Source organism: Equus asinus, chromosome 2 (assembly GCF_041296235.1).
Source record: "Equus asinus isolate D_3611 breed Donkey chromosome 2, EquAss-T2T_v2, whole genome shotgun sequence".
Lineage (NCBI taxonomy): Eukaryota > Metazoa > Chordata > Mammalia > Perissodactyla > Equidae > Equus > Equus asinus.
Window position 1 is genome coordinate 34299648 of NC_091791.1, and position 24788 is coordinate 34324435.

Here is a 24788-nt window from a genome sequence, read left to right on the forward strand (position 1 = left end):
GCTACCAGCCAGAGTAAATTGTTTCAATGTTTACCAAGGTTCTTAATTCATGAAGGTACTGTCTAAAGCAGAGTCAGCAAACTCTAGGATTGGGAACGGCCAGATGAATAAGGGCAATGTGCACACTCTTGAGGGTTTGGAATGCCTAATAAAAATAAGCTAAGTAATTTGGACATTTCTTTAATCTTTTTTTTTTTTTTTTATTTAAAGATTTTATTTTTTCCTTTTTCTCCCCAAAGCCCCCCGGTACATAGTTGTGTATTCTTCGTTGTGGGTTCTTCTAGTTGTGGCATGTGGGACGCTGCCTCAGCGTGGTCTGATGAGCAGTGCCATGTCCGCGCCCAGGATTCGAACCAACGAAACACTGGGCCGCCTGCAGCGGAGCGCGCGAACTTAACCACTCGGCCACGGGGCCAGCCCAACATTTCTTTAATCTTTATGACCCAGTTTCTTCATTACAAAAAGAGATCTGAGCCTTGAAAACTTTTCAGGTGACTCTGTAGAAATATGTGTAGGGTAAACTGGGATGAATACTGGGTTCTAGCTCTATCATAGTTTAATGTCTTAGACAAGTTGACTAATATTTCTGAAACTCAATCTCCTCATTTGGAATGAGGTGATATGCTCTTGAATTCCTTTAGGAGTTATGGTTAGGAAATGAATTTAAAAACAGGACACAGAAAGCACTAATTATAAGAGATTGATGAATAGGTCTTTCTTTAAATTAATATTTACACTCCTATTTATCAAAAGGTACTACTTAAGTTAATCTAAAGGCAAGCTACAAACTGAGAGAAATATTTGCACTTAATATATCCATGAAAGTACCTATACCCAGATTACATAAACAACTAAAAACAGAAAAAGACACTTCAAATATTTTTAAAAGGGCAAACTGCTTGAACCTCCACTTCACAGAAGAGAATATAAATTTAGTCAATAAAAATGAGAGAAGGTACTCAACTTTGTTAGTTATGTGGGAAATAAAAATTAAAACCACAATAAATTACTAATACATACCTTCCAGAATGGAAACAAGAAAAGCCTGACATCTCAAGTATTCATGAGGATATGGTATAATTGGATTCTCATATATTGCTGGTGGGGGAATAACTCTAACAGCTAGATCTTAAGTTAACATTAAGGAAGCAATCTTAGGGAAAAGAAGCAATATTGTGACTATGATCCTGACTCACTAGTCTCTGTAAATACATTCTAGCCTGCTTGTGGCCTAGATGATTAAGTGCCTCTTCCTTTTACAAAATACACTGTCTTTTAGTTCCATGACTCTTGCTTACGTACATCTCCCAGCTGTGATAAGACAACTTTGCTCTCTGAGTTCCCCAGGAACACAATGACCTTCAGAAAGAAAAATCTGTGTTGGTACCCAACACAAATGACAAAGAAAGAGATAATGTGGTGCCTTGAAGTGCATCACACCGGATGGTCGACATCCCTAAACCCCTTCCTTCCCTATCCATTTCCCCCCGTAACTTCCTCTAGATTCTGTGTGATTTAAAGATGGTTCTTCAAGACATTAGTCTGCTATCTTCTGATTATGCTAGCTAATTGTATATTTTCCTTGCTCAACCATCAGCTCATTTGCAATTGATTGGCACCAGATTGCAGCAAGCAGAACAAGTCCCTTTTCACTTGGTTACATAACTTGTTGCAAAACTTTGAAATGTTTGATCATATGTTCTAATTCTAGATATGTGCCTACCCCTAGTGTCCAGGGACTTTACTCTTAGCTGCACACCCTAAAGAAATTTGTGCATATATCTAAGAAAAAGACATCAATGTGTGCTTACAATAGCTTTATTCATAGTAACTCCAAAGTGGAAGCAACCCAGTGCCCACTAACATTACATAAACATATCATGGTATATTCATACAATAGAACACTACTATCAATAAAAAAGAACAAGCCACTGCTACTTGTCGAAACATGGAAGAATCTCATAGATATAAGTTTTAATGAAAGGGCAGACATCAAAAAGTACATTCTGAAGGGACATCAGTGTGATGGCAGAGTGCATTGTCACCTTTGTCTGTCCTTTCTAAGTTACAGCTAAACAGACATCCGTTAACCAACAGAGGATTCTCTACACAGAACAACAATAGTACTGAGAGATCCATGAAGCTATATATCTGAATGTGGGTGGGCTGGGCCCCTAGAAAACAGTAGAACTAAGACAGTGGTCCCCTCTCCCTCCCAAGTGGCAGCAATCCAGGTCACAGATCCTCACATAGCAGCCTGAACATCTGTAAATGGATGCAGCAGCAGCCCAGCGTGCATTTAAATGCTTGTGGATTGGCACTATTCCAGCCTGAAGGTGCACCTACTGTTGCCTAAGTGGCCACATCCATGCAGATGCTCCCTGCTGAGTGGCGACTGCTCAGTGCCTGCAAATGTGCCCTGCTGAATGGCTGTGGCCCAACCCCCATCAACACAGAACAGTCCAACTGGTAGAAGTATGAGCAGACAGGGCAAGAATGGAAAAAATGCCCCTGTTCCTCCTCAGTGGCAGCAGGTGGAATCTTCAACCAGAAGCAACAGGAACTACACCAGAGCGAATGAGCCAGCCTCCAGTGATGGCAACCCTGACACCAGCTTCAACAGCAACAGGGGCTGTATACAAGTCCCCAGGTCTCTGGCCCCAACAAGCAACAGGACATACATGAACCCAGCACCTCTAGCAGCAATCCAACCAGCACCCCAAGAAAACCTGGGAGGAGTGGCACAGTGGTGTTTACCAAAGTAACCAAAGCCATAGGCAAATAAGAAAAGGTGATTGCTACCACAAATGTGCCAGCAGGGATTCAATTCATAAAACACCATGAAGAATTACAGTAACACTGCATAATAGAAGGAAAATGACAGCTCTCCAGAAACCAAACCTCAAGCCAAAAAATAATACAATCTAACTGAGAGACTTCAAAATAGCTGTCATAAAGAAACTCAATGAGTTACATGAAAACTCAGAAAGACAGTTTGATGAAATCAAGAATAAAGTTAATGGACAGAAAGAATACTGCACCAAAGAGATTGAAGACCTAAAAGAAAACCAAACAGAAATTCTGGTTATGAAGATCACAATAATTGAGGTAAAAAAATAATGCAGACAGCATAAAAATAGAGCAGACCTAGTAGAGTAGAGAATTAGTGATCTTGAAGACAGAAACCTAGAAATGCTTCAGGTGGAGGAGAGAGCACTAAGACTTTTTTAAAAATGAAGAAATTTTGGAAGAAATATCTGACTCAGTTAGGAAAAGTAACATAAGTATTATAGGTATTCTAGAGGGAGAGGAGAGGGATAAAAGAGAAGAGAGCTTGTTCAAAGAAATAATAACTCAGAAATTCCCAAACCAGGGGAAGATATTGGACATATAAATACATGAAGCCAGTAGAAATCCTAATTACATCAATGCAAAAAGACCTTCTCCAAGGCATATAATGTCAAAAATGTCACAAGTCAATGACAAAGAAAAAATATTAAGGGCAGCAAGGTAGAAGAAAATAAGCTACAAAGGAACCGCCATCAGGCTTTCAGAGTATTTCTGAGCAGAAACCTTACAGGCTACGAGATGGAATTATATATTCAAAATACTGAAAGACAAAACCCATCAGCCAATAATATTCTATCCAGTGAAATTCTTGCAGATATGATGTAGAAATAAAAGCTTTCCCAGATAAACAAAAGCTGAGGGAATTCATCACCACTAGACCTGCCTTACAAGAAATGATGAAGGGAGCCCACCTCCCTGAAACAAAAAGGCAAAAGTTTACAAAGCTTTGAGCAAGGAGAAAAATAGACAAATTTAGAAAATTGCAGCTCTATATTAGAATTGGTTAGCAAACACTTGATTAGGACTTAAAAGAAAAAGGCAAAGAAAACATCAAAAATAACTATAAACACTTTAGTTATGAATCACAGCACAAAAGAAAGAATACTTTTTGACAATAAGAATATAGAAGGGGAAGAGGAAAAGGAGAGAATCTGCATAGGCTAATGCACATAAGATGCTATCAGCAAAAAATGGACTATCTCATCTATGAGATCATTTATACCAACCTCATGGTAACCACAAAAGAAGAAATCAGAGCACAGTCACAAATCCTAAATAAGGAGAAAACTGAAAATACATCACAGAAAAGAACCAAACTGAAATGATAAAAGGAAATACAAAGAAACTGAAACAATGGAATTATAGAACAAACAGAAAGCAAAAGGTTAAATGGCAGAATTAAGCACTTATATATCAATAATCACTCTACATCTAAGCTGGAATGAATACAGCAATCAAAAAACACAGACTGGCTGCATGGATTAAAAAACAAGACCCAACAATGTACTGCCCACAGGAGACACATCTCAGTGCTAAAGACAAGCGTAGACTCAGAGTGAGGGATGGAAGTTGATACTCCAAGCAAATGTCAAGCAAAAGAAAGTGGGTGTAGCCATACTGATATCAGACAAAGCAGATTTCAAGATAAATAAGATAATGAGAGATGATAGCCATTATATAATGATAAAAGTTACATTCCACCAAGATGTCATAATATTTATTAATATATATGCACCTAACACAGGATCACCAAACTATAAAGCAACTATTAACAGAACTAAAGGAAGAAATTGACAGCAACACAATAATAGTATGGGACCTTAACACCCCACTAACATCAATGGATAGATCATCCAGACAGAAAGTCAACAAGGAAACAGTGACTTCAAATACAACACTTGACCAGATAGTCTTAATAAATATATATAGAACATTCCACTCCAAAATAGCAGAATACACATTCTTAAGTGAACTTGGGACATTTTCAAAGATAGCCTATATGTTGGAAAATAAGGCAAGCCTCAATAAATTTAAGAAGATTGAAATCATATCAAGCATCTTTTCCAACCACAAAGCTGTGAAACTACAAATCAACTAAAAGAAAATGTGGGGAAATTCATAAATATGTGGAGACTAAGCAGCATGCTCCTGAATAACTATTGGACCAATAAAGAAGGAAAAAAATACCTAGAAACAATCGAAATCAAACAATTCTTATGGGATGCAGCAAAAGCAGTATTCAGAGGGAAACTTATAGCATACCTCAAGAAACAAGAAACATCTCAAATAAACAATCTTACCCTGTATCTAAAAATACTGGAAAAAAGAAGAACAAACAAAGCCCATAGTCAATAGAAGGAAGGAAATAATAAAAAGCAGAGCAGAAATAAATTAAAAAGAGACTAAAAAAAAATAAAAAGTATCAATGAAACTAAGAGCTGTTTCTTTGAGAAGGTAAAAAAAAATTGACAGACCATTAGCCAGATTCACTAAGAAAAAAAGAGAGAAGAATTAAATAAATGAAATCAGAAATTAAAGAGGATAAATTACAAGAGACCATAAAAATACTAAGGATTAGAAGAGAATACTATAAAAAGCTATAAGCCAACAAACTTGAAAACCTAGAAGGAATGGATAAATTCTTAAACTCATACAACCTCCCAAACGGAATCAAGAAGGAATTGAGAATATGAATAGATCAAACACAATCAAAAAGATTGAAACAATAATCAAAAACCTCCCCCAGAACAAAAGCCCAGGACCAGACGGCTTCCCCAGTGAAGTCTACCAAACATACAAGGAAGACTTAATACCTATTCCTCTCTAACTCTTCAAAAAATTGAAGAGGAGAGAAAACTTCCTAACTCACTCTATGAGACCACCATTACCCTGACACCAAAACCAGACCAGGACAACACACAGAAAAAAAAATTACCGGCCAATATTTCTGATGAACATAGAAGTAAACGTCCTCAACAAAACATTAGCAAATCAAATACAATAATACATTAAAAGAATTATACACCACAGTCAGGTGTGATTTATTCCAGGCATGCACGGATGGTTCAAAATCTGCAAATCAATCAATGTGATATATCACGTTGAGAAAATGAGGAATAAAAATCACATGATCGTCTCAATAGTTGCAGAGAAAGCATTTGACAAGATCTAACATTCATTTATGATGAAACTCTCAGTTAAATAGTTATGGAGTGAAAGAACCTCAATATAATAACTGCCATTTATGATAAACCCCCAGCCAACACCATCTTCAATGGTTTAAAACTGAAAGCTATTCCTTTGAGAATAGGCACAAGACAAGGATGCCCAATCTATCCACTCTTATTCAACATAGTACTGGAAGTTGTAGCCAGAGCAATTATGCAGGGAACAAAATGAATCCAAATAGGAAAGGAAGAAGTATGTGCAAAAAAGGGAACACTCATACACTGCTGGTGGGAATGCAAACTGGTGTAGCCACTATGGAAAACAGTATGGAGATTTCTCAAAGAATTAAAAATAGAAATACCATATGATCCAGCTATCACACTACTGGGTATTTATCCAAAGAAGATGAAAACACCAATGCATAGGGATCTATGCATCCCTATGTTCATCACAGAATTATTATATATATAGCCAAAACTTGAAAGCAACCCAAGTGCCCATTGATGGATGAATTGATAAAGAAGATGTGGTATTTGTATACAATGGAATACTACTTAGCAATAAAAAAGACAAAATCATTCCATTTGTGACAACATGGATGGACCTTGAAGATATTATGCTGAGTGAAATAAGCCAGACAGAGAAAAACAAATATTGTATGATTTCACTCATATGTGGAAGATAAACAAATGCATAGATAAGGAAGACAGATTAGTGGTTACCAGAGAAGAAGGGGGTGAAGGTAGTACAAAAGCGGTAAGGGGGCACACATGTATGGTGATGGATAAAAACTAGTCTATTGGTGGTGAATACGATGCAGTCTATACAGAAACTGAAATATAATAGTGCACACTTGATATTACACAACCTTACAAGCCAATATGACCTCATTTTTATTAAAAAAAGCACATTCTGGAAGATTCTAATCTTGTACATTTCTAGAATAGGCAAAACTAACCTTCATTGACAGAAGTCAGAATAATGGTTAATTCTGTGTGGTGAAAGTACTGGAAAAGGCCATGAAAGAGCCTCCTGGGGTGTTGGGAAATGTTCTAGTTATTGACATGGATGGTGCTTATAAAAATGTATATATATGTACAAATTCACCCAAGTATATACTTAAGATCAATGCACTTTACTGGATGCATTTTATATTTCAACAGAACAAAAGATAAATCAATAACCTGACCTACAAACAAGGTACACAAAAAGCTTGAGAATAAAAAGTAGACAATAGAAAGAAAAACCTGTTAAATCTAAGTATTAGAACTATCTGAAAATGGCAATTTAGCAAGTTTGATGAAAAGATTTATAGAAATAAATGGAAAGATGAAGAATGCCAGAATAAAAAACACAGAAAATATGGAAAAACACTAAATAAAAATTTTATATTATTTTACCAAATTTATTGAGATATAATTGACAAATTTTTATCTTTGAGGTATATTTGAGGTGTAATTGACAAATTTATATATTTAAGGTACAACGGGTGGGTCTCTTATAAGATCCCTAGGTAGGCAGGACTGCTCCAGGACTATGACTAAAAGGGTCTGGAGATGTATCATAACCTACTTCAGGGTCCACAGTTGGGACTAAGTTTCAATGGCCTCTTACCTAAAGCAGGGGAGTGTCGGGTTCCTCCGGGGTCACTTGGTGAATGGTGCTGGAAGTAGGACCATTGCTAAGAGGGCTGTAGCTGAGTCCACAGGAGGATGGAGCTGTTGTCAGATCTGTTGTCAGGACCATGGTTGGCAAGCCTCTTCTCAGAATTGCCCTCTTCAGTCTTGGGTTCCACTGGGGTTTTGAAACCTCCTTCCTGGATCCTAAAGCTCCTGCAAAGGCAATTTTGTCCATTAATTGCTGCCAAATTATTGTTTCTTTGTGGAGATATGAATGAGAAATCTTCTATTCTATCATCTTGCTGATGTCTGGTGACAGCTTTCTAAATACAACACAAAAGGTACAATTCATGAAAAAAAAAGAATTGATAAATTGGACTTCATTAAAATTAAAAATTTCTGCCTATGAAAGACACTATCAAGAGAATGTAAACACAAGCCACAGGCTGAGAGAAAATAGTTTCAAAAGACATATCAGATAAGAACTGTTATACAAAATATACAAAGAGCTCTTAAAATTCAACAATAAGAACCCAATTGAAAAATGGGCAAAAAGTCTGAGAGACACCTTACCGAAGAAGATATACAGATGGTAAATACATATGTGAAAAGATATTCAATATCATACATTATTAGGAGTTGCAAATTTAACCAACAATGAAATATTGATACGCAACTGTAGAATGGCTAAATTTTAAAAACATTGACAACACCAAATGTTGGCAAGATGTGGAACAAGAAGAACTCTCATCCATTGCTTGTGGGAATGGGTATGGCCAGTTTGAAAAACAGTGTGGCAGTTTTTAAAAAACTAAATATAGCTTTACTATAAAATCCAGCAATCGCACTCCTTGGTATCAGCTGAATTAGTTGAAAACTTACGTCACACGAAAACCTGCACATGAACTTTTGTTGCAGCTTCATGCATAATGGATAAAGCTTGAAAGCAACCAAGATATCCCTCAGTAGGTGAATAGATAAATAAACCCTGGTACTATTATACAATGGAATCTTATTCAGTACTAAAAATAAATTACCTCTTTAGTCATTAAAAGGCACACAGGAAACTTTAAAGTGTATTACTAAGTGAAAGAAGCCAATCTGAAAAGACACATATTGTATGATTCCAAAAATATACCACATTCAGGAAAAGCAAAAACTATAGAGAGAGTAAAAGGATCAGTGGTTGTCGAGCATTTGAGGGAGGGAGGAATGAATAAGTATAGCTCAGGGGATGTGATTTTTAAGGTAGTAAAATTATTCTGTATAATACTACAAAGGTTGATGCATGTTAGTATACATTTTTCAGAATCCATAGAATGTAGAACACAAAGAGTAACCCAAATGTAAACTGTCCTCTTTTGTTAATAATGATGTGCCAATGATGATTCATCAATTGTAAAAAATGTACCACTCTGGTATGGGATGTTGATGGTGGGAGAGCCAATGTGTGAGTGTGGGAAGGAGTATGTGGGAACTCTCTGTGCTTTCTATTTAATCTGCCATGAACTCAAAACTGCTCTAAAAATAAGGTCTATTAATTTTAAAAAATCACAGTCTAATCCACAACTCAAGCCAAGCCAAAGTTTGCATTACTTTGTGACTGTGGAGGACTTCACACTGATGCTCTCCTGTCCATCTATTTGGTCAGCAATGGGAAATCTCTTCAATGGGAGAAGTCACTGAACTGGGAGTGGGGAAACCTGGACTCTAACATAACGTCTTGAACAGATGCATTGGTGACACTTCACTTCACTGAGTCATAAATTTTTCATTTCTAAAATTAAAGATTAGACTAACTGACCTCAGAGATATCTTTTATCTCCAAATTATCTATTACTCTTTCATTCTAGTAAAGAAAAGGCCAGGAAGGACGCTGAGGAGAAGGAAGGAGGAGCAGGGAAGACATACTTGTCTCTCTGGGAGTAAAACAATTACTCTAAAGAGAGAGACTGAACTTATCTTATCTAAAATAAGCTGGTGAATATCTCTTAGAGTTTACATCCAAGTGAGTCAAGCAGCAAATTACTGCTTCTCTTTGTCATATATACAAGGTTCACAGAGACCTGGACTCACTCAAGTTCTAAAGGTTACAAAACTAAACTTTTCTGAACCCCATTTTAATCAACAGTTGCTGTAATCATTAACTAAATTAATGTTTATTTTTAACGTCACTTTTTAGGGTGAATCATGGAATATTGAGTCAGAGTACACACTCAGTAAATTTGGAGAACTTACTTGAACTCAATGTTTTTCTTGGAGGTAGCATGCAGGACTCAGGGGATGTGAGGTCTGAGCTCTACCACCCGCAGTCTGTGTACCTAGTCAAGATGCTGAAACTCCAAGGTCAGCTTCCTCATCATTAAAATGGGAATAATTTCGCCTTAGGCAAAGATAATTTAGAGAACTGAAAGGATTATGATGGGTGCGAAAATTTCTATTTGTCAGCCTCCCTGTAAACATGAGAACTAAAACAAGTGAGTCAAGCAGCAAATTACTGCTTCTCTTTGTCATATATACAAGGTTCACAGAGACCTGGACTCACTCAAGTTCTAAAGGTTACAAAACTAAACTTTTCTGAACCCCATTTTAATCAACAGTTGCTGTAATCATTAACTAAATTAATGTTTATTTTTAACGTCACTTTTTAGGGTGAATCATGGAATACTGAGTCAGAGTACACACTCAGTAAATTTGGAGAACTTACTTGAACTCAATGTTTTTCTTGGAGGTAGCATGCAGGACTCAGGGGATGTGAGGTCTGAGCTCTACCACCCGCAGTCTGTGTACCTAGTCAAGATGCTGAAACTCCAAGGTCAGCTTCCTCATCATTAAAATGGGAATAATTTCGCCTTAGGCAAAGATAATTTAGAGAACTGAAAGGATTATGATGGGTGCGAAAATTTCTATTTGTCAGCCTCCCTGTAAACATGAGAACTAAAACAGTTTGTAACAGAGGTCTTGACACATTTTAATTTTTCCCTTCCTAAAAGAGGTTAGAAATAACTGCTCTAATCAATTTGGAACACTACAATGATATCTTTACAGAGCATGTCTTTGTTCAAGCTTTCCCATTAGTTATCTACTAACGTATATCATTACAGTAATATTTAGATCCTCACCACCACTAAATGTCATCTCTTATCAGGTCTGCACGTTGTGGTGGTTCTGTGCTGTGGGTCTGTTTAATGAAGTCTCTGCCTTTCATCCTTCACTGAAGCCACACCACACCTATTGTTCTGTCTACAATCTCCATCTGCTTACTACATACTACAGTATTTCATTATTTCTGACAATGACAGGCCAAAAAAGCACAGAAGCAGCTGTCTCTGGAGGCAACTGGGAGATGGAGGGAGCCATAGTTCTCAAGCTCTCCTTGCCTAAATTCTCTGAGATTCACTCTTCCCTCAGTTACACTGAGCAAGTTTCACCTCTGTAGTGACAGAGAGAGTGGAGAACCTATGGTCTTTTTATCCTTGGAATCAAATAAGGGACATCTATTTAATGCGAATCCTGTTATCTCATGAACAGGGTCAATGGGGTGTAAATTCAGAGTAAATACTATTTTGTTTTGTTTTGTTTTTCTAAAATTGTTCTTGAGGCAGAGTAGTGTAAGCAATAGTGCACCACAGTGGCCATCAGAAGTCTCAGTTCTAATCTCAGTCCTCCCACCTGTGAACTGTCTGATCCTGGTGTCTCCCTTATCCATTTTAAAAATAAAAGATAACAAACTCTATTTTTCTGTGATTTTTAGGGGGGTTAATAGTAAAAGATGTGTATATTTACTTAGCACTTTACTTGATATATATATATATATATAGTTATACAAGATGTGAGTTATGGTAGCTATTTTATGTTTAGGTGTCTGTAATGTTAGTACAGTACAGTAAAATATTTAAAAGGCTTACATTTTTAAGGAGAAAGTATCTTAATGTTTGATAAAACATTACAAGATAAATATTTTTTATATTTAAGAAATAGAATTCACTGATTTCCCCTAAAGTCATAAATTCTCAACTGGTCATCAATCTGAGAATCCAGAATATTGCGCAATATTTTGGACCAAATCGCTTACTTCAGTGGTTCTTTATCTCGGCTGCACTTGAAACTACGTGAGGGTTTTTGTTTATTTGTTTTTTAATTGCTACTTCTTGGCCCATTCCAGGCAAACTAAACCTGAATCTCAAGGATAAGAGATCGGAAAGAAGAAGAGCAAGACCAAAGAACACCTTATTTCCATCTTTATCGGTGGGTCAAAAGTCCACTCAAAAGAGAATATAAAGAGGATTTAACTGGTTAGTCTTTTTATACGTCAGAGGGGGCACTTGCTGAATTAACAGAGAGTGTCATAAAAGATTTGGATTTCAGGCTCACAGCTGTCTAAGCAAGAAGAGACAATGGATCCAGTTGTGGTCCTGGGGCTCTGTCTCTCCTGTTTGCTTTTCCTTTCACTCTGGAAACAAAGCTCCAGGAAAGGGAAGCTGCCACCTGGTCCCACTCCTCTCCCTATTATTGGAAATATCCTGTGGTTAGATGTTAAGGACATAAGCAAATCCTTACTCAATGTAAGTATGTTTTGTGCTCCTTCTGTGGCTTGCAAAGGGTAAGTAAATTAACCTTTACTTTTAAATAAAATGCATTCCTAGTGGCAAATGATTAAAATAGATCATTGTACAGAAAATACTGCACACGTCGATGTTTCCATTGATTTTTTTCTTTGTCATTGTCAGATAGTGGAATGAAGTAATGCATTTTGGAAGAAGAGAAAAATTTAAGTAATCCTAAAATAGGATCAAAATAATAAAGTGGCAAAAGTCTGGAATGCCACTGGTCTAAATTGTTTTATAGTCATTTGTTGAGATATTTTTCCTGAAGGAGAAAAAGATTAGAGAGCCTATTCAAGAAGTTACCTTCTTTATGAGCTATGGGTTTTGTTCAGATTAGTCATGAAAATTAAAGTTCTCTGAAGAAGCAAATTATGTCTAATCTCAAGAAATAGCTATGGGCTCATAATCAGCAAAATTGAGTGAAAGAAATAATCATTCAGGATCCATTGGGTGGTAAGAGTGCTCTTTTGGATTCTGCACAAAGCTGCTGTCTATGCCCTATGAATGATGCAGGATAGAAGAAATTGTTCTTCCATGAGATGCTATATGTTCATGCATTGCCTCTGTGATGCTTCCTCTCTTTCCATGTTAGTAATACCAGTGCTTTCAAAGTGGAGTAGGTGTTAGATCATCTGTGCTCATTTTTAAAAATATAGATTTCTAGTATTCATTACAGGCTACTAAAACAGAATTCCAATGAGAAGTTCCACAGGTGATACTGAAGCAATTAGCCTCATATTGTTCCAAAGATGGGAGACATTGGGGACTGAGAAATTGCTCAAGCATCAGAAGTTGACAAAACATAAGTTCAAATTTGGATCTTCTATTTATTAGCCAATGTGCACTGCAAAAGAATTTGTACTTCTCTGACATTAATTTCTTTATTTGTGAAACACAGCAAATAAACTTGCTGAATGCGTTGATGTGAGGATTATATGTAAGTTGTGTACCAATTGCCCAGATCATGGCATAACATAGGCCCTCCATATGTGGCAGCTATAATAATCAACATGTTTAGGAATAAAATTCAGAAGTATTTAAAGCTGTGATGGCAGAATAAACATATAAAATACACGATGATAATATCATGTACAAAATGTAGACCAATTTGTGACTTCTTTTGTTATTACTGGTATTATCTTTCCATTTCCAGCTTTCAAAAGTCTATGGTCCTGTGTTCACTCTGTATTTGGGCTTGGAGCCCACTGTGGTGCTGCATGGATATGAAGCAGTGAAGGAAGCCCTGATTGATCAGGGAGAGGAGTTTTCTGGAAGAGGCAGTTTCCCAATAGTTGAAAGAACTAATAATAAAAGACATGGTAGGTGTGTGTGTGCATGTTCAGCAGTGGTAATGGGAATGAGAAAATAGAAAACAGAGACTTGAAAATCTCCTCAGCAGAGTTTGGCCCATCCACAAGGGTGCCAAGTGTCAGCTTCCTTTTCTTTGTAGAGAACCTCCCTTCCAGTTTCTGTTTCCCCTCTGATAGGAATAGTGCTCAGCAATGGGAAGAGATGGAAGGAGATACGGCGCTTTTCCCTCATGACCTTGAGGAATTTTGGCATGGGAAAGAGGAGCATTGAAGATCGTGTTCAACAGGAAGCCAGCTGCCTTGTGGAGGAGTTGAGAAAAACTGGTGGTGAGTGATTTCATACTCTCTACCTCTGACCTTAACAGACAGCTAGCTCTCTTTTCTAATAACGTCCTTGAAAATTTTTCAGGGGAAGGAAAATCTTTCATTATGGGTAGTGGCTATGAGGTCTCAGATGGAAGAAGGAGAGTGTAAAGCAGAGAGCCAAGGGAGATTTTGTGTATGTCTGCTTGTTGTGAGTGTACACTCATGATTGTGCATACAGTGTGGGCATAAAAGGTCATTTAATCCTGTCCTGTCCCAGCTTTGTTTGTTTATTTTCAAATCATTAGATTGTAAAAGTAGAAGGTTTTGAGTCATTTTTTAAAAGTTAAAGAGCATTGTTCTTCCCATAGCATAATCGTGAGTTACCTATTCCAGAACATCTCACCAGGGAACACTTGTCAAGTGTGAATAAAATTTCACACCCTTATGTTGCTGAACCAACTGACATGTGCTCTCATTTAATTGGACTGTGTTTGTATGGTCATCCTCACTGATGTGTCTGATGGTTTTTTCCAACGTACCTTCCTCCAGTCCCACCAGAAATAATGCTATATATGGTTTATGATTTAATTATATGGTTTTAATTGCTTTGGCATATCTTTGTGGAATTCTCACCAATTATAATTTTCATATAAACAAAGCATGATTTAAAAACTATCAGCATGAATTATTTCATATTAGCCACCACTTACTATATTGTCTTGAGTTACATGTTTCATGAATGTATACGCTACAGCATAATTCTGCAAAATATACAAATACCAAGTATTATAAGGATTCATTTAACTAAACTTCAACTGCTACTAATCCCTCTCCCTAACTATAATTGGTTCTGTTTTCAATGTTACTTATTTTCCCCCCTCTTTATTGGATTTTGGATTAGAATTAAATGGTAATTATTTACCTTCCTCTGCCAACTCTACAAACCTATCACATGCTTTTCACAATGACTGATTTTCTGCTTTGATTCCAATTTGCCCTATTTTAAAATGTATCTCCCAAAAGAAGTGAAAGGAAAAACTACAAATCTGATTTTACCTGTGAATCTCTCTCACATACACACATCCCCTAGTTGTTGCAAATTATTGTCCACCTTCTTAGCTAAAATAAAACTTTTTTTGAAATTTCAGAACCCTAGAATGTGTAAAGGAGCCTGGCATAGAAGCAGATAACTCAACAGGTTTCCTAGTATTCAATGCCCTATTGTTTCTTTATATCATTTATTATTCAAGTTACCTTTAAGTAAAGCTATAAAAGTTAATTTGGGAGCATTTTGCATATAAAGTTTATTGGTCATTTGATTATGATTTCATTTTAAAGTTCCCCACCAAAAAGAAAACCTTTCCTCTACTTTAATTTCTTCACCTATAAAATGATAGAATTGACAAAATGATGGTCAAATTTTAAAATTTATTAAAATACGCTGTACTGTTGATGACTATGCAGAATAATATCCCACAGGTCTACAAAGGGTAGTTTTACCCAAATAAATTAAATTTAGGGGCTAATTAGTGATGGTGGAGCACTGTATTTCCTAATTGCAGAAAACTGCTTTTGTTTTCTATATATGAAATGAGGAAGTAAAAGGACTCCATTTATCAACTTTAACTTTTTTGTTTGCCTTACCCTGGATTCAGTTTGAAATAAAAATTTCTCATTTTACTTTTATTTTAGATAAACAAATCTACCTTCTTATTTTTTAATTATTTTATTGAGGTCTTAATGGCTTATAACATTGTGTAAATATCAGGTGTACATTTCAGTTACTGTATGGAGTGAAATGTTCACTACCAATCATCTGGTTGTTATCCATCACATACAAATGTGCCCCTTTACCTCTTTTACCCTGCCCCAACCCACTTCTCCTCTGGTAACTAGCAATCTGTTCTCCTTATCCACATGTGTGTTTGTTTATCTTCCACATATGAGTGAATTCATATGGCATCTGTCTTTCTCTGATTTATTTTGCTTATCATAATACCCTCAAAGTCCATCCATGTTGTCACAAATGACACCCTTTTGTCTTTTTCTGTGGCTCAGTAGTCTTCCATTGCTTATATCTACCACATCTTCTTTATCCATTCATCCATCGATGGTCACTTGGCTTGCCTCGAAGTCTTGGCTATTGTGAATAATGCTACAACAAACATAAGGATGTGTAAATCTCTTTGAATTGTTGATTCCCTGTTCTTTGGATAAATACTTCACAGTAGGATAGCTGGGTCATATGGTATTTCCATTTTTAATTTTTCAAGACCCCTCCATACTCTTTTTCCATAGTGGCTTCACCAGTTCCCAATCCTACCAGCAGTGCATGATGGTTCCCTTTCCTCTACATCCTCTCCAACACTTGTTATTTCTTGTCTTGTTAATTATTGCCATTCTGACCAGTGTAAGTTGATATTTCACTGGAGTTTTGATTAGCATTTTCCTAATAATTAGTGATGTTGAACATTTTTTCATGTACCTTTTGGACATCTGTATATCTTTTTTTAAAAGAATTTTATATGCTTTATCCAGAATTCTTTTGCCATACAAAATACGTCTGTGTTTTATAAAGTTCTTTTGAGGAAAGCAAATGTAAGATGCAAGAAAGTATACAATTTTAATATACTCAATAAGGGTATTGTAAATTTCCAGTCTATTTTGCATAATATCTACTGTGATAATTAGTAGTGGTCAAATAACGTTATGATGTAAAATGTTTACTCTTCAATGATTCCTTAAAAATGAAATTGTCTTGTTTTCATTGTCCATTCTTTTCTTTTGATTAAGGAATTTTATTTTATTTTTAATTTGGCTAACTCTTTTATTGAGGTAACATTGGTTTATAACATTATATAAATTTCACATATACATCATTGTATTTTGATTTCTGTGTACACTACATCCTCTTCACCACCCGAAGACCAATTATCATCCATCACTATATACACATGCCTTGTCACTCCTTTTGCCTTCCTCTCCCCTTCTCCTCTGGTAACCACCAATCTAATTTCTGTATCTATGTGTTTGTTTATTGTTGTTGATTTTATCTTCTACTTATGAGTGAGATTATAACAAATTTGACTTTCTGCATCTGACTTATTTCACTTAGCATAATACCCTCAAGTTCCGTCCATGTAGTTGCAAATGGCAAGAATTCACCCTTTTTATAGCTCAGTAGTATTCTGTTGTAGATATATACACCACATTTTCTTTATCCATTCATCTCTTGATGGACACTAAGCTTGTTTCGAAGTCTTGACTATTGTGAAAAATGAGGCAATGAACATAAGGGTGAATATATCTTTACACATTAATGTTTTGTATATCTTCTTTGGAAAAATGTCTGTCTATATCCTTTGCCATTTTTTGATTAGATTGTTCATTTTTTGTTGTTGAGTTGTCTGAGTTCGTAACAAATTTTGGAAATTAATGCCTCATCGAATATATGATTTGCACATATTTTCTCCCAGTTGGTGGGTTGTCTTTTTGTTTTGTTGATGGTTTTGTTTGCCTCACAGAAGCTTTTCAGTCTGATGTAGTCCAATTTGTTTGTTTTTTCTTTTGTTTCCCTTCACTGAGTAGAAATGGAACTCAAAAAGATACTGCTAAGACCATTGCCAAAGAGTATACTGCCCATATTTTCTTCTAGGAGTTTTATGGTTTCAAGTCTTACATTCAAGGCTTTAATACACTTTCAGTTAATTTTTGTGTATAGTGTAAGGTGGTGTCTACTTTCATTCGTTTGCACCTAGTTGTCCAATTCTCCCAACAGCAATTATTTAAGAGATTTCCTTTCTCCGTTGTATGCCCCTGGCTCCTTTGTCAAAAAATAACTAAGTATAAATGCGTGATTTTCTTTCTAGGCTCTCAATTCTGTTCCACTGATTTATGTGTCTGTTTTTCTGCCAGTACCATGCTGTTTTGATTGCTATAGCTTTGTGGTATAATTTAATTCAGGGAATGTTATACCTCCAACTTTGTTCTTTCTTCTCAGGATTGCTTTGGCTATTTGGGGTCTTTTGTTGTTCCATATAAATTTTAAGATTCTTTTTTCTATTTCTATGAAGAATGTCATTGGGATTCTGATTGGGATTGCATTGAATCTGTAGATTTCTTTAGACAATATAGACAGTTTAACTATATTTATTCTTCCTATCCATGAGCATGGAATATCTTTCCATTTATTTATGTCTTATTCAATTTATTTCAATAATACCTTAGAGATTTCTGTGTTTAGGACTTTCACTTTCTTGGTTAAATTTATTCCTAAGTATTTTATTCTTTTTTATGAGTGTAAATGGGATTGTATTCCTGATTTCTCTTTCTGTTAGTTTGTTATTAGTGTATAGAAATGCAACTGATTTTGTATGTTGATTTTGTACCCTGCAACTTCACTGCATTGGTGGATTATTTCTAATAATTTTTGGTGGATTCTTTAGGGTTTTCTATATATAGAATCATGTCATCTGCAAATTGTCACAGTTTTACTTCTTCCTTTTCAATTTGGATCACATTTAATTTTTTCCTTGTATTATTGCTCTGGCTGCAACTTCTAGTACTATGTTGAATAAGAGTGGATGGAGTGGGCTTCCATGTCTTGTTTCTGTTCTCAGAGAAACAGCTGTCAGTTTTTTACCATTGAGTATGATGTTTGCTGCGGTTTTGGCATCAATGGCCATTATTATGTTAAAGTACTTTCCTTCCATACCATTTTATTGAGAGTTTTTATCATAAATGAATGTTGGATCTTGCCAAATGCTTTCTCTGCATCTGTTGAGATGATCATGTGATTTTTTGTTTGTTTGTTTTGAGGTTGAACAATGTTTATTTTTTAATTTTCAGATGTAAATCATAATATATTTCGAATTCTGTGTAGATTACATATGTTCACCACCCAAAAACTAATTATAGTCCATACTCTCACATGTGAGCTTAATTACCCCTTTTGCGCTCCTCCTCCCTGCTTCCCCTATGGTAACCACCAATCCAATCTCTGTTGCATTGTATTTCTTTGTCATTATTTTTATCTTCTACTTATGAGTGAGATCATATGGTATTTGACTTTTTCCCTCTGACTTATTTCACTCATCATAATACCCTCAAGGTCCATCCATGTTGTCATAAATGGCCGGATTTCATCATTTCTTATGGCTGAGTGGTAGTCCATCATGTATAAATACCGCATCTTCTTTATCCATTGGTCTCTTGATGGGCATCTAGGTTGCTTCCAAGTCTTGGCTATTGTGTATAATGCTGCAATGAACATAGAGGTGCAAGTATCTTTATGCCTTTGTGTTTTCAAGTTCTTTGGATAAATTCCCAGCAGTGGAATAGCTGGATCATATGGTAGATCTATCTTTAATTTTCTGAGGATACTCCATACTGCTCTACATAATTATTGCACCAGTTTGCACTCTCACCAGCAGTGAACAAGGGTTCCCTTCTCTCCACATCCTCTCCAACATTTGTTGTTTCCTGTCTTGTTAATTATAGCCATTCTGACCGCAGTGAGGTGATACCTCATTTTTACTTTTGATTTGCATTTCCCTGATAGCTAATGATGTTGAGCATCTTTTCATATGCCTGTTGGCCATCCATATATCTTCTGTGGAGAAATCTCTGTTCATATCTTTTGCTCATTTTATAATGGGATTGTTGGTTTTTTTGTTGTTGAGCTGTATTAGTTCTTTGTATATTTTGGATATTAAACCCTTATCTGATATATGGTTTGCAGATATCTTCTCCCAATTGTTAGGTTGCCTTTTCGTTTTGTTGATGGTTTCCTTTGCTGTGCAGAAGCTTTTTAGTTTAATGTAGTCCCATTTGTTCATTTTTTCTTTCATTTCCCTTGCCTGGTTAGACATGGGATTGAAAATATGCTGCTCAGGCTGATGTCAAAGAGTGTACTGCCTATATTTTCTTCTAGAAGTTTCATGGTTTCGGATTTAACATTCAAGTCTTTAATCCATTTTGAGTTGATTTTTGTGCATGGTGTAAGGGAATGGTCTACTTTCATTCTTTTGCATGTGGCTATCCAGTTTTCCCAACACCATTTATTGAACAGACTCTCCTTTCTCCATCGTATGCTCTTGGCTCCCTTGTCGAATATTAGCTGTCCATAAATACGTGGGTTTACTTCTGGGCTCTCAATTCTGTTCCATTGATCTGTGTGTCTGTTTTTGTGCCAGTACCATGCTATTTTGGTTACTATGGCTTTGTAACATATTTTGAAATCCCAGAGTGTGATACCTCCAGCTTTGTTCTTTTTTCTCAGGAATCCTTCAGCTATTCGGGGTCTTTTCTTGTTCCATATACATTTTAGGATTCTTTGTTCTATTTCTGTGAAAAATGTCGTTGGAACTTTGATAGGGATTGCATTGAATCTATAGATTGCTTTAGGAAGTACGGACATTTTAACGATGGTAATTCTTCCAATCCAAGAGCACGGAATATCTTTCCATTTCTTCGTGTCTTTTTTGATTTCTTTCAACACTGTTTTATAGTTTTCGGTGTACAGATCTTTCACTTCTTTGGTTAAGTTTATTCCTAGTTATTTTATTCTTTTTGTTGCAATTGTAAATGGGATTGTATTCTTAATTTCTATTTCTGCTACTTCATTGTTAGTGTATAGACATGCAACAGATTTTTGCATGTCGATTTTGTATCCCGTGACTTGACTGTATTCCTTTATTATTTCTAACAGTTTTTTTTTTTTTTAACAATACTGGTACACCTCCCAGTATTGTTTTTTTTTTATTTTTTTTATTTTTTATTTATTTTTATTTTTTTTTATTTCCTTTTTCTCCCCAAAGCCCCCCGGTACATAGTTGTATATTCTTCGTTGTGGGTTCTTCTAGTTGTGGCATGTGGGACGCTGCCTCAGCGTGGTCTGATGAGCAGTGCCATGTCCGCGCCCAGGATTCGAACCAACGAAACACTGGGCCGCCTGCAGCGGAGCGCGCGAACTTAACCACTCAGCCACGGGGCCAGCCCCCTCTAACAGTTTTTTAGTGGAATCTTTAGAGTTTTCTAGATATAAAATCATGTCGTCTGCAAAGAGTGACAATTTCACTTCTTCTTTTCCAATGTGGATCCCTTTTATTTCTTTTTTCCTGCCTGATTGCTCTGCCTAGGACTTCCAATACTATGTTAAATAAGAGTGGTGAGAGTGGGCATCCTTGTCTGGTTCCTGTTCTTAGAGGGATAGCTTTCAGTTTTTCTCCATTGAGAATGATATTTGCTGTGGGTTTCTCATATATGACCTTTATTATGTTGAGGTATTTTCCTTCTATACCCATTTTATTTAGAGTTTTTATCATAAATGGATGCTGTATCTTGTCAAATGCTTTCTCTGCATCTATTGAGATGATCATGTGATTTTTATTCTTCATTTTGTTAATGTGGTGTATCACATTGATAGATTTGCACATGTTGAACCATCCCTGCATCCCTGGAATGAAACCCACTTGATCATGATGTATGATCTTTTTAACGTATTGTTGTATTCGATTTGCTAGTATTTTGTTGAGGATTTTTGCATCAATGTTCATCAGTGATATTGGCCTGTAATTTTCTTTTTTTGTGTTGTCCTTGTCTGGTTTTGGTATCAGGATGATGTTGGCTTTGTAAAAGGAGTTAGGAAGCCTCCCCACCTCTTCAATTTTTTGGAAGAGTTTGAGAAGGATAGGTATTAAGTCTTCTTTGAATGTTTGGTAGAATTCACCAGGGAAGCCATTTGGTCCTGGACTTTTATTTTTTGGGAGGTTTTTGATTGCTGTATCATTCTCCTTTCTGGTGATTGGTCTATTCAAATTTTCTACATCTTCTTGGTCCAATTTTGGAAGGTTGTATGTTTCTCAGAATTTATCCATTTCTTCTAGATTATCCAATTTGTTGGCGTATAGCTTTTCATAGCATTCTCTTATTATCTTTTGTATTTCTGAGGTGTCCGTTGTAATCTCTCCTCTTTCATTTCTGATTTCATTTATTTGAGCCTTCCTCCTTGTTTTGTTGGTGAGTCTAGCTAAGGGTTTGGCAATTTTGTCTATCTTTTTGAAGAACCAGCTCTTGGTTTCATTAATTTTTTCTATTTTTTTTTTTTAGTCTCTATTTGTTTATTTCTGCTCTGATTTTTATTATTTCCTTCCTTCTGCTGATTTTGGGCTTTGCTTGTTGTTCTTTTTCCAGTACCTTTAGTGCACTTTTAGATTGTCTATTTGGGATTTTTCTTCTTTGCTGAGGTAGGCCTGAATTGCTATAAACTTCCCTTGCAGAACCGCTTTTGCTGTATCCCACAGATTTTGGCATGTCGTCACACTGCCATCTTGACAAGATCCGATCATGTGATTTTTATTCCTCATTTTTTTTAATGTGATTTGTCACATTCATTGATGTGCAGATATTCAACCATCCCTACGTCCCTGGAACAAATACCATTTGATCGTGGTGTATGATCTTTTTAATGTACCGTTGTTTTCAATTTGCTAATATTTTGTTGTGCACTTTCAGATCTATGTTCATCAGGGATATTGGCCTTAATTTTTTGTATGTGCCTTGCACTCATCTGGTTTGGTGTCAGGGTAATGTTGGCCTTATAGAATGAGTTAGGAAGATTCCCTTCCTCTTCAGTTCTTTGAAGAGTTCGACAGGAATAGGTATTAAGTCTTCTTTGAATGTTTGGTAGAATTCACCAGGAAAGCCATCTGGTCCTGGACTTTTGTTTTTTGGGAAGTTTTTGATTACTGTTTCAATCTCTTTGCTTGTGATTGGTCTATTCAGATTCTCTGTTTCTTCTTGGTTCAGTTTAGAGAGGTTCTATGATTTTAAGAATTTATCCATTTCTTCTAGGTTATCCAGTTTCTTTGCATATAGCTTTTCATAGTATTCTCTTATAATCCTTTGTATTTCTATGACATCCGTTGAAATCTCTTCTCTTTCATTTCTGACTTTATTTATTTGAGTCTTATCTCTTTTTTCCTTAGTGAGCCTTGCTACGGGTTTATCAATTTTGTTTATCTTTTCAAAGAATCAATCTTATCTTTATTGACTTTTTAGATTCAATTTCATTTATTTCTGGTCTGATTTTTATTAGTTCTTTCCTTCTACTGATTATGGGCTTTGTTATTCTTTTTCTAATTCTTTTAAGCATTGTGCAAGATTGTTTACTTGAGATTTTCCTCATTTCTTGAGGTTATTGTTATTCATATACATTAGTTTTTTTTCAAGAAATCATTGATGCATTCTTCTGTTATACATTTATTCCTTCAAATACATAAATTCACCCATAATCTCTGTCTCTTTAGTCTCCCCTTATGTTTTACAATTATTTCAACTATTCATTAAATATAAAAAGTTGGAAGTCTCTATCAATTTTTTCTTCCTATATCAGTCCTTAATTGTTTACAGTCTTTGAAAATAGAAGTTATTCTGCACAGATAAATTAAGAAATGGACTTTTTAAATGTGTTCTAGTTCCCTCCAAAATAAGAGGTATGTTGGGTTAGAATGATGTAAAAAAAGGTGGTGGATGTGAATAGAGTATAGGGAAAACCATTATTTAACTGGCTAGTATGTAATGGTCAACTCAGGTTTAATATAGAAGTGATATGTTGATTTAATGCACGATCAATTTTTCCTGTTAAGTGAATATCTAGGGAGATATTGCTTTAAAGTTTCTAAAATTACTTTTCTCTGTTATCTCAAATGCAAACACTTTTATATGTGCATTTTAATTTTTTTTTAATGTTTCCGATTCTTTAGCTTCACCTTGCAATCCCACTTTTATCCTGGGCTGTGCTCCCTGCAATGTGATCTGCTCCATTATTTTCCAGAATCGTTTTGATTATACAGATCAGAATTTTCTTAACTTGTTGAAATTATTGAATGAAGCCGTCAGTATTATGAGCTCCCCATGGGTGCAGGTGAGACCAAGATCCTTTCTTTCTGAGAAACCATTGATACTCCTTTCTCTGACAAGACCAAAATTCTCTATGGACAAAACTGTGAAGTGGATATTTGAATACCACAGTCCTGCCCAGAGCTTAGTGTCATAGAGTAAACTTCTGGGAAAGATGGCTGAGCCCTTTATTTTACAGACAAGAAAATGAATGCCCAAATACAGATCTTGAATTTGAGTCCGTTTGCTCCCTGTCCAGTAGTTTTTCCACTGAATTTCAAAGACTAATTTCCATAAGTCATTTTGTTGACTGTCCACTAAATATGGCCATAGCATTCAATGGGCACCCAAACTCTTGCTGAAAGACTTCCATTACCCACAAGGATTGCCTTTCAATCAACACTTAGAAACTTCCCCATCGCATTCCTTGTCAGTAATATCCTAATTTAGGATATCAAGGAAGGAGAATATTTGAGAGCATAGATGCTGCTAAGAAACTCTGAACTGGGAGGGGATGTTTGATGCTTCAGTTGGGATCCTAGCTGAAAAGATAACTGGGTTAGGAATGACAAAATGATTGGGCTTTGTGGTGTAAGAACCCTAAACAAACACAATATCACCCTATGCTGAGCTGCCATGTCTTATATTCCGTCTAAGAGATAATTGTGTGATCTTAGAGAACTCACTTAACTGCTCTTGTGCACAGTTATTTTATACATAAAATGCTCAATTGGATTTCTTGTTATTTTCAAGACATTCTCCATAATAACGTACTGATTCTGTTTGTGAGGTTGTTTGATGCAAGTGAGAAACAGCAGACACTAGCTTATGCTCTTTATCAGGTTACTCAAACTCTCTTAACCTCTGTCCTCATCTACAAAATGTGAATCATATCAATTAATGTCACCCTATATTTCCAGTTGGTAGGATAAGTTGATGTTACACATGAGAGATTTGATATAAACATGTTATTTATTTTTGACAATGATCTATAAGTCTAAGAAATGATTATCATTTTATTCTTTGGT

At 35.8% G+C, this 24788-nt stretch overlaps 1 protein-coding gene across 2 annotated transcripts in view; it reads left to right on the forward strand.

Annotated features, from left to right (window-relative positions):
• The first annotated feature begins 11809 nt into the window (after positions 1–11809).
• Positions 11810–24788, forward strand: part of LOC139040378 (cytochrome P450 2C19-like) — a 32190-nt gene continuing 19211 nt past the window's right edge. Inside the window, exons 1-5 of one of the 2 annotated variants that reach the window (XM_070486751.1) lie at positions 11810–11885; positions 12006–12202; positions 13398–13563; positions 13732–13881; positions 23625–23785. In XM_070486751.1, the coding sequence (XP_070342852.1) occupies positions 12035–12202; positions 13398–13563; positions 13732–13881; positions 23625–23785 (645 nt within the window). In that variant the 5' untranslated portion in view covers positions 11810–11885; positions 12006–12034. Of the gene's footprint in view, positions 11886–11938; positions 12203–13397; positions 13564–13731; positions 13882–23624; positions 23786–24788 lie in introns of those variants that run through there. The other variant, XM_070486753.1, reaches the window with a different exon arrangement.